Raw genomic sequence first — 8,639 nt, 5'->3', positions numbered from 1 at the left:
TTCAAGTTTCACTTTTGTTCGTCTATTCGCTTCTTATCGCGTCGCCATTGGACGGGTCAATCCCCCTCCACTGAACGGTGGAATTCACGCGTCGAACCAGCAATCGGGTAGAGCTCAAACCTCAAACGCGTTTAGTCACCCGTAGCAACCCCACACACACGTGGCACACCACGCTGCCTGTTGTCCTTGTCGATTACTAATGTGTGTGTGTGTGTGTGTGTGTGGAGCACAGAAAGCGAAAGTACATCGCTTACTTGGATTAAATCGCTTCGGCTTCTGGGAATGCATTAGGTAATGCATGTTTTGCTTAGTTCTTTCTGACAGATTGATCTGCGTCTGCTTTCCAGATGAACGGTTTATTTCGATCGCGTGGGGATACAACAAGCTCGACGGAACGAAAAGCATTAACGTGTAAGCTAAACTTAGCATGGTCCCATGAAGTTGACAAGCGAGTAGTTATTTTAAAACTACCCTCCATGGAACGCGATTATCGTGAAACAAGTTTCCGTGAGACCCACGTGCATCACGCTGCTCGAAAGAGCTTGGAGGCGCGCCTTCGTTTCATTTTTGCATCCCTTCTCTCCTACATGGGGAATTTAACTGTCCGTCGCGTCACCAACAGTTTCCCGTGACTTTATTATTCCATTATTATGCATTTTAAAAAACTCGTTGCTTTTATGGTACACCGGGGAAGTTGATTGGAGCACGTAAGCTGCTGAAATCTGGATTTTCTTTCTTAATTATGTCAGCTCAAATCAGCTAAATCATGTTGAGATTTGTTTTTTATTGTTCAGAAATGCGATGTTGAATCATAACCTAAAAAAACGATAGCGCTGCTTACAGTCCACTCAGGAACTTGGCCTTGAACTCGTCGGCACCGGCCTGGTTGAGGTCATATCCGGGGGCGTTCTTCTTGCACCGCTCGAGCCAAGCCTGCACATTCGGGTACTTGGAGAAATCGAAGCCGGCGACTTCGTAGGTGGCGGCCGAAGCGGCCAGGCTCAGATCGGCAATGGTCAGATCATCCCCGGCGGCATACTGATGGCCCTCGAGGAAGGTGTTCAGGAAACCGACGGCCTCCTCCATTTTCTTGTAGTTGTCTGGGTTGGCCGGCTGCTTGGCGAAGATCTGTGGGTAGTAGTACTCGCCGAAACGCTGGTACAGGGTTCCCATGTCGAAGTACAACCGCTGGTTGACCACCGCACGCTTCTGGGGATCCTTCGGGTACAGCTTATCGTCCTTTCCGTACTTCTCGACCAGGTAAGCCTGGATGGCACGGGACTCCCACAGCGAGAAGCCGTCATCGACGAGGGTTGGGATGCAGTGCTGGGGGTTCAACTGTGGAATAAAAACTCATCTAATGAATGACACATTCAAAGCGTCGTGACTTTCTCTTTCAGACAATACTCATCGTGAGGTGATAAATGATTGTGTTTATTTTCGCAGAGCGAGCGGAACAAACATCAGTCAAGATAAGATAACAGGGTTTAAAACCTATTGCTGAGGTTTAACCTTATCGAAAAGAGGCCTCGCGGCCTCGGCCCACGTGCGGTTCGTATCCGCTCCGGGGGCGATTTTCTGTATTCTACCGTACCACTCGTGAACATTTTTGTGGCCTGAAAAATCGTAACCTGCGACTTCGAACGTCGTCAACGAAGCTAGCACACTCAAATCGGCCAGCGAGAGCGAATCTCCTCCGGCAATGAACTGTTGACCGTCCAGAAAGATGTCCAGAAACTCCAATGCTTCGTCAATTTTCCGATACTTTTCGGGATCTGCCGAAGCGTTTTCGAACATTTGCGGGTAATAGTAATCGCCGAAACGTTGATACAACGTTCCCATGTCGAAGTAGAGTCGCTGATTTACGACCGCACGCTTCCGGGGATCTTTTGGGTAGAGTTTGTCCTCCTTTCCGTATTTGTCCACCAGATAGATCATGATCGCGCGCGATTCCCACAGCGAGAAGCCATTGTCCACCAACGTTGGCACACAGTGCTGGGGGTTAAGCTTTTCGAAAGAGAACAAACCGATCACTTTCAGGATATTCCCCCCAGAGGGGTTACAACGAAAACAAACCATGCATCGCACGCGTTGCTTTTATTCAACACATGATTATTAATTCAAACTCAACAATAAAAATAAAAACAAAACATCGCCCAATCTCTATTCCTTATTGTTCAGATACTTCTTGAACTCCTCGATGCCGGCCTCGTTTATATCTGCGCCGGGCGCTTCCTTGCGCAGACGCTCGAACCAGCCGGCCACGTTCGGGTACTTGCCGAGATCCACCTTGGCCACCTCGTAGGTGGAAATCGTAGCGAGGATGGTCAGATCGGCCAGCGTCAGCTGCTCGCCAGCCACGTAGCTGGCCCCCTCGAGGAACGTGTTCAGGAAACCCAACGCATCCAGCATTTTCTTCTCGTTCTCAGCGTTCGGCGGCTGCTTCGCGAACAGCTGCGGATAGAAGTAGTCCGCGAAGCGCTGGTACAGCGTGCCCTGGTCGAAGAACATCCGCTGGTTGACGACGGCACGCTTCTGGGGCTCCTTTGGGTACAGCTTGTCGTCCTTGCCGTACTTCTCCACCAGGTAGATCATGATGGCGCGGGATTCCCACAGCGAGAAGCCGTTGTCGACGAGGGTTGGGATGCAGTGCTGGGGGTTGATCTGCTCTCACCGTTGAAAGGGTGGTTGTTCGGGGGGTTTATGAGGACGAAGGGTGGATGGTTAGTTGAGTGGTGACAAATTTCGAAGGGAGATTTAACGACGCACACAAAATATGCAAGAAAGCAGATGGGTGAGTATGATTGAGGCTGACACATAACACAACATATAAGCCATTCGAGTGAGACAATGCAGCTTGACACATAGGCGTCGCTTCGGTAGCTCAGAAGATTTTCAGTTGAATGTAGTGTCAGATGCATGCACCAATCACCAAGAGACTGACACACGTAATACTGACATATCACATGTAAATATTTTTCCAACAATCAAAATAATAGAAATAAACAGAACGTATGAAATTCTCATGGAAGAAACACTACGAGACATGTCGTTTTATTAAAGTTGCTTACAGCGGACAAGCAGTATTACAATAGAGCGAACATGATAAAAAAGTAGAAGGGACACGGACGGAAACTTGACGTAGGACTTTGAGGACAATTGCTTTTGAATTGAGTTGATGGCATTGAGTACGACATGATTATACAACAACCTTTCTAGTAAAATCTCTATCAACGTTTAACCCTTTAAACCAAGCCTTCTTAGAAACTACAGCGATAATACTGCATGGACTGAAAAGTCCGGAATTTTTCAACAGACGGCGCCACTAAAAATGAACAAGATTCATTTCGAGGGGTTCATCTGTCACTACAGTGGTACACATTCGTTTAGCCGCACCCTATTTTTCCTCAATACTTTTAAAAATAAGTCAATTATTTGTACAGTTTTGCTCATAAAGACGATTATTGTTTATTTTCATCGAATTCATTATAAAAAAAAGTATAGATTCACTTTTTGTTTTCTAAGTAATTAAAATATGTGAAATCAGGGTGGACATTCGTTTAGCCGCATCCTAAAATTTCAATAAAAGAAAATTTGTGCGACAAATTTCGAATCCAATCGGTAGCTAATATTTAGTATGCCCACCTCCATTTCGGATTACTTTGAAAACTCGATTTGGCATCGAGTCAGACAGCTTTTAAAGTGTTGTCATATTGATTATAGCCCAACATTCCTGAATTAAAGGGTGTGTCACATCAAATTGCATCACGGAAAAAACGCTGTAGAAATTCGCCAAGTAGACCGATCTATTTGAAAATTTTAGATAGTAAAATAAAAACTATTAAACAACTTTTGGCATTTTCTTTTTATTCATACTTCGAGCCCAAGCCCGTATGGTCGCACCTTCCTCTTTACCCCGTCCATAAGGTTCTGTACAACGTCAGGTTGTAGTTTTTTTTGAACAGAAATCCATTTTCTCTTGAAGTCCGCCTCCGATTTGACAGCTTTTGGGGTTTTCCGGAGGGCCTGCTTCATAATCGCCCAATAGTTCTCTATTGGGCGAAGCTCCGGCGCGTTGGGCGGGTTCATTTCCTTTGGCACGAAGGTGACCCCGTTGGCTTCGTACCACTCCAACACGTCCTTTGAATAGTGACACGAAGCGAGATCCGGCCAGAAGATGGTCGGGCCCTCGTGCTGCTCAATAGTGGTAGTAAGCGCTTCTGTAGGCACTCCTTAAGGTCAACCTGCCCGTTTACCGTGCCGGTCATCACGAAGGGGGCGCTCCGCTTTCCGCAAGAGCAGATCGCTTGCCACACCATGTACTTTTTGGCAAACTTGGATAGTTTCTGCTTGCGAATCTCCTCCGGAACGCTGAATTTGTCCTCAGCGGAGAAGAACAACAGGCCCGGCAGCTGACGAAAGTCCGCTTTGACGTAGGTTTCGTCGTCCATTACCAGGCAATGTGGCTTCGTCAGCATTTCGGTGTACAGCTTCCGGGCTCGCGTCTTCCCCACCATGTTTTGCCTTTCGTCGCGGTTAGGAGCCTTCTGAACCTTGTATGTACGCAGGCCCTCCCGCTGCTTGGTCCGCTGGACGAATGAACTTGACAAAATCAGCTTATTGGCGACATCTCGGACAGAACTTCTCGGATCACGTCTAAACTGCTTAACTACGCGCTTGTGATCTTTTTCACTGACGGAGCATCCATTTTTGCCGTTCTTCACCTTCCGGTCGATGGTTAGGTTCTCGAAGTATCGTTTTAGTACTCTGTTGACCGTGGATTGGACGATTCCCAGCATCTTACCGATGTCCCGATGTGACAACTCCGGATTCTCGAAATGAGTGCACAGGATTAATTCACGACGCTCTTTTTCGTTCGACGACATTTTTCCAAATTTACGAAAAATTGACAGTGAAACATGGCCAACGTGATCTATACACTCGTATCTGATTATAAGCGAAAGCTGAAGATATAATTCCTAAAAATTAAATTTCTACAGCGTTTTTTCCGTGATGCAATTTGATGTGACACACCCTTTATATACAATTTTCTTCAATGTTCAAATTGTTATAGAGTGCCCAAATTGATTGACGCAAAAATCTCATCCTCCCCATCACGAAAAGGCTGAGCAATAAGCGTTTGAAATTGGACAAATTTCACGATGGGATCGGAGGAAACACAAGACCCTAAAGAGGCATACTGTCACAAATTTATTTTTGAAAACTTCAATAACTCTGCCATACTTGAGCTTTGCCCATTTGGCCATCTCGTAGGAGGAAATTCAACGAAACTTTGACAACATTGGGAGATTTGTTGGTGAAACGATTGATCGCCAACTATTCGTCATTTCGATGTAAAAATATCGAACATAGCAAAATATTATTCGAAAAATGTTTTTTTTTCAACACAATATGGTTTGCTTATGAATACTGTTTCGGTCGAACACAAAATCTGTCCGTTGAGTGACGATGGCTTTGGTGTGAGCAGCGGAAAAAGCGTTTGAGCTCAAGAACTGGGTATTGTGTGCAATAGGACAGCTCAATCACATGACTTATTTTCAAATTAGACCACGGATCATAATGTAGATTTCACTGCTGATGAGAACTGTGAAAGTTATCCTACAATGATGATTTGTACTGTAGCACCAATCATTTTCATCTAAAACCTAACATGCAAACAAACCGGCAGTAGCGCAGCTACCGCCCGCAGCTTGCCGGAGAATAATTTGCAATTTCCATGCCCTCCTACGCGTCGCGTCCCGTCGTCAGTTCGCTCCCGACACGCTCTGGAATGCAGTTTTTGCCATGTCGTGACCGACCCCACACAGATATGCGCGTTCAAAAAGGCAGAAACTGCACAGAGAGACATTTCCACCAACGGATATTATCACGTTCATTTGGCTGTGGTGAGATGAATTGCAGCACACAAAAATGAAACGAAACTGAATTGATTAAATTGAAGGAAAAAAAAAGTTAAGCTGGGTTGGGCAGCAACACGGAACAGCGAAATGGAAGGTTCTCCATAAGATCATTTTAAGATGGCGTTCGCGGAAACGATTACAACACATGCGAAGCGGATTTTTTTTTGTTTCGTTTTGATTAACACAACATTTTGTCACCACACATTGAGTCACGACAAAGATTTCACAGTCACAAAAGCTGGAGAGCACCCAGAAAAAAAAACAACGCTTACCTTCAGGAATTCCGGCTTCATGTGCTCTCCGGCCATCAGATTGGTGAGCTTGAGGTTAAGCTCGACCCCAACGGCGGCTGCCGTCATCTGGACGGCGCGGCACGGAGCAGATCCTGGCAGGTAGTAAAAATCCATCTCTGCGGATGAAAATTAACACCGTTTATTAGTTTCACTTTGGCCTGAAGGCAACTAAGAAAAAATATCTACAAGTTCATTGTCGGATACTAACTCTGTTAGATTGTTTCTCAAACCGAAAGGTTCCCAACAAAAAAGAAGCTGAACGATCTTCAACCGGCGAATGGAGGCACTCAACTGACGCCAAGCGATCGGTGCGCTTGCGAGATATACGACAAACGTCGCCAAGCCCCCCAACGGAAAAGACACAACATGTGGGGTAATGGATGGATGTAGAGGGGGGAGCTGCCGATAGAAACAACACACGCTCCAATGGCCCCTTGCCCCCTTTACCCTCTGAAAGCGGTATTTTCGAGAGTTCGTTTATGGTTCTCTGCGGAAGGTTGGTTGCGTTGGAGACGAAAACACGCAACACAAACACTCAGATTCGGCTCAATACACTCCCGCGTTGTCCGGCAAATACTGCGACAAACACACATTCAATCGAGACCTGGAGATTCGAGCTGTTTTGGCAAAGAGGCTGAGTCATTGCCGGCTCTTGGGTTTAGATTAGGGGCCGTCCACATACCACGTGGACAACTATAGGGGTGGTAGGGGGTAAGAAAATGTCCACGCTTGTCCACGTGGACAGGAAGCATAAATATTTTTTAATGCATTCAAAATTAAATAAAATCTGTTACACATTCAAAAATGTCAAAACTTTCCGTATTTATCAATAAACAGATTGAGACGCTTGAGAGTGCTGCCCAGTCAAACGTTTATGTATTTTTCTCATATCATTGAACTTTTTCAGAGAAACTGAACGTCAAGTTAAAAAAGGAAAATCATTGAAAATCTAATAAACAACCAATTGTGTACAAAATACATAATCTAGTAAAAAGTTTGAAAACACTCCTAAACAATTATCGTGTTGTAGAAACTTACACAAAGGATGCAATATTTACCACTTGTCGTCAAACGTAAAACAATTGATCCACCATTCTAATAAAAATATACATGGAATTAGTTAGCCGATTTGATATATTTTAGGAGGTGATAAAAGATCATATTTGATGAAAAAATCCTTCATTATATATTATCTTATTTACCAACTAGGATAAAGCTGTTGAACTTTTCTTGAGCCCAATTTTATGCCTTGAACTGACTCTGATTTGAAAAGTACGCTATTCAGAATGATCATGTTGCTCATTTGAAAGGTGAGAAAATTTTGCATAGAATGCAGTTGTAAAACATTTAAATTAATTAAACCAAGTATCTTTTAGAAGTAAAGAAGAAACTTTAATTTCGTGTTTTTATGGGTTTTTTGACGTAGGACTACGTCTAACCGGAAGATATAGGGGGTGAAATGGAAATCTAGGCACTGAACAAGTAGGAAAAAATGCAAGATTTGGAACGCTTATAACTCGAGCATTTCTCAATAGATCGCAAAGGTTTTTGCATCAATTGATAGGAAATATATCTACGCATCTATCATAACCAATAACATTTCATATTTTCTTGAGATAAATAATTGAATAATTGTGAAATATCAACCATTGTCAAAATGCACTATGTGCCCATTTTTGATTGGTCCATTTTGTGCTCCTCAAATCGTACCGACCAAAACGGGCAACCAGAGCAGCAACGAAATAGAATGAAGCACGATTGGAAAGGAAAAAGAAAAAAAATGAACGAAACATTGGTCGCAGTCTCACACATGCGTAATTCTCGAGCCAGCCAGTCAGCTTAAAAATCCCCGCTCCGCTGCCGTAACGATCATTCTCATCCAAACCGTACATGTTTAGAGGCGAATGAACTGCAAAGTTTAAAGCCTCTTAAAAACAAAGAAACAAACAAACCGTACACCACATCGGTTCGCATCACAACACATCAACAAACCAACCCAAGCAGTCATGTCTGGACATGGTAAAGGAGGAAAAGTGAAGGGAAAGGCAAAATCCCGCTCGAACCGTGTTGGTCTGGAGTTCCCCGCAAGGGTAGTTAGGCCGAGCGCGTTAGTACCAGTGCACCAGTCCACCTAGCCGGCGTTATATAATTTCGGCCGCCGAAGTGATCGAGTTAGCTGGCAAAGCTGCTCGCGACGATAAGAAAACCCACATTCGGAACAGAACACATATTCGGTTCGGTGGACATCAAGACAACAGGCAGTTGCAGCGAGTGGCGAGTGGCAAACGCAATCGCAAAACGGCAGCTGGTAGCAGAAGAAAAAAGTTTGTTCTTTATACATTCTGCTTTGGTGGCAAATCCAGAACAAGGCGGCATCGAGGGCGTTCGAAATGGTTTTTTTCAAAACCACGAGTACAAAGTTTTC

General features: G+C 44.5%; 1 protein-coding gene across 3 annotated transcripts; it reads right to left on the bottom strand.

Moving 5' to 3' along the window:
- Positions 1-764: 764 nt before the first annotated feature.
- On the bottom strand, positions 765-6,582 carry LOC129765703 (glutathione S-transferase 1). 3 transcript variants are annotated; one of them, XM_055766129.1, is made up of 3 exons: positions 6,423-6,582; positions 6,194-6,330; positions 765-1,338 (listed from the first exon to the last, which is right to left on the bottom strand). In XM_055766129.1, exons 2-3 carry the CDS (start codon positions 6,326-6,328, stop codon positions 838-840), a joined length of 636 nt encoding a protein of 211 aa, XP_055622104.1. In that variant the 5' UTR covers positions 6,329-6,330; positions 6,423-6,582; the 3' UTR covers positions 765-837. The 3 variants fall into 3 exon arrangements, with proteins under 3 accessions (XP_055622104.1, XP_055622098.1, XP_055622111.1); XM_055766123.1 differs by lacking the exon at positions 765-1,338 and adding an exon at positions 1,414-2,007; XM_055766136.1 differs by lacking the exon at positions 765-1,338 and adding an exon at positions 2,081-2,664.
- Between the last annotated feature and the right edge of the window lie 2,057 nt (positions 6,583-8,639).

Source organism: Toxorhynchites rutilus, chromosome 1, assembly GCF_029784135.1.
Source record: "Toxorhynchites rutilus septentrionalis strain SRP chromosome 1, ASM2978413v1, whole genome shotgun sequence".
Lineage (NCBI taxonomy): Eukaryota > Metazoa > Arthropoda > Insecta > Diptera > Culicidae > Toxorhynchites > Toxorhynchites rutilus.
This window is presented reverse-complemented; position numbering and strand designations above follow the sequence as displayed.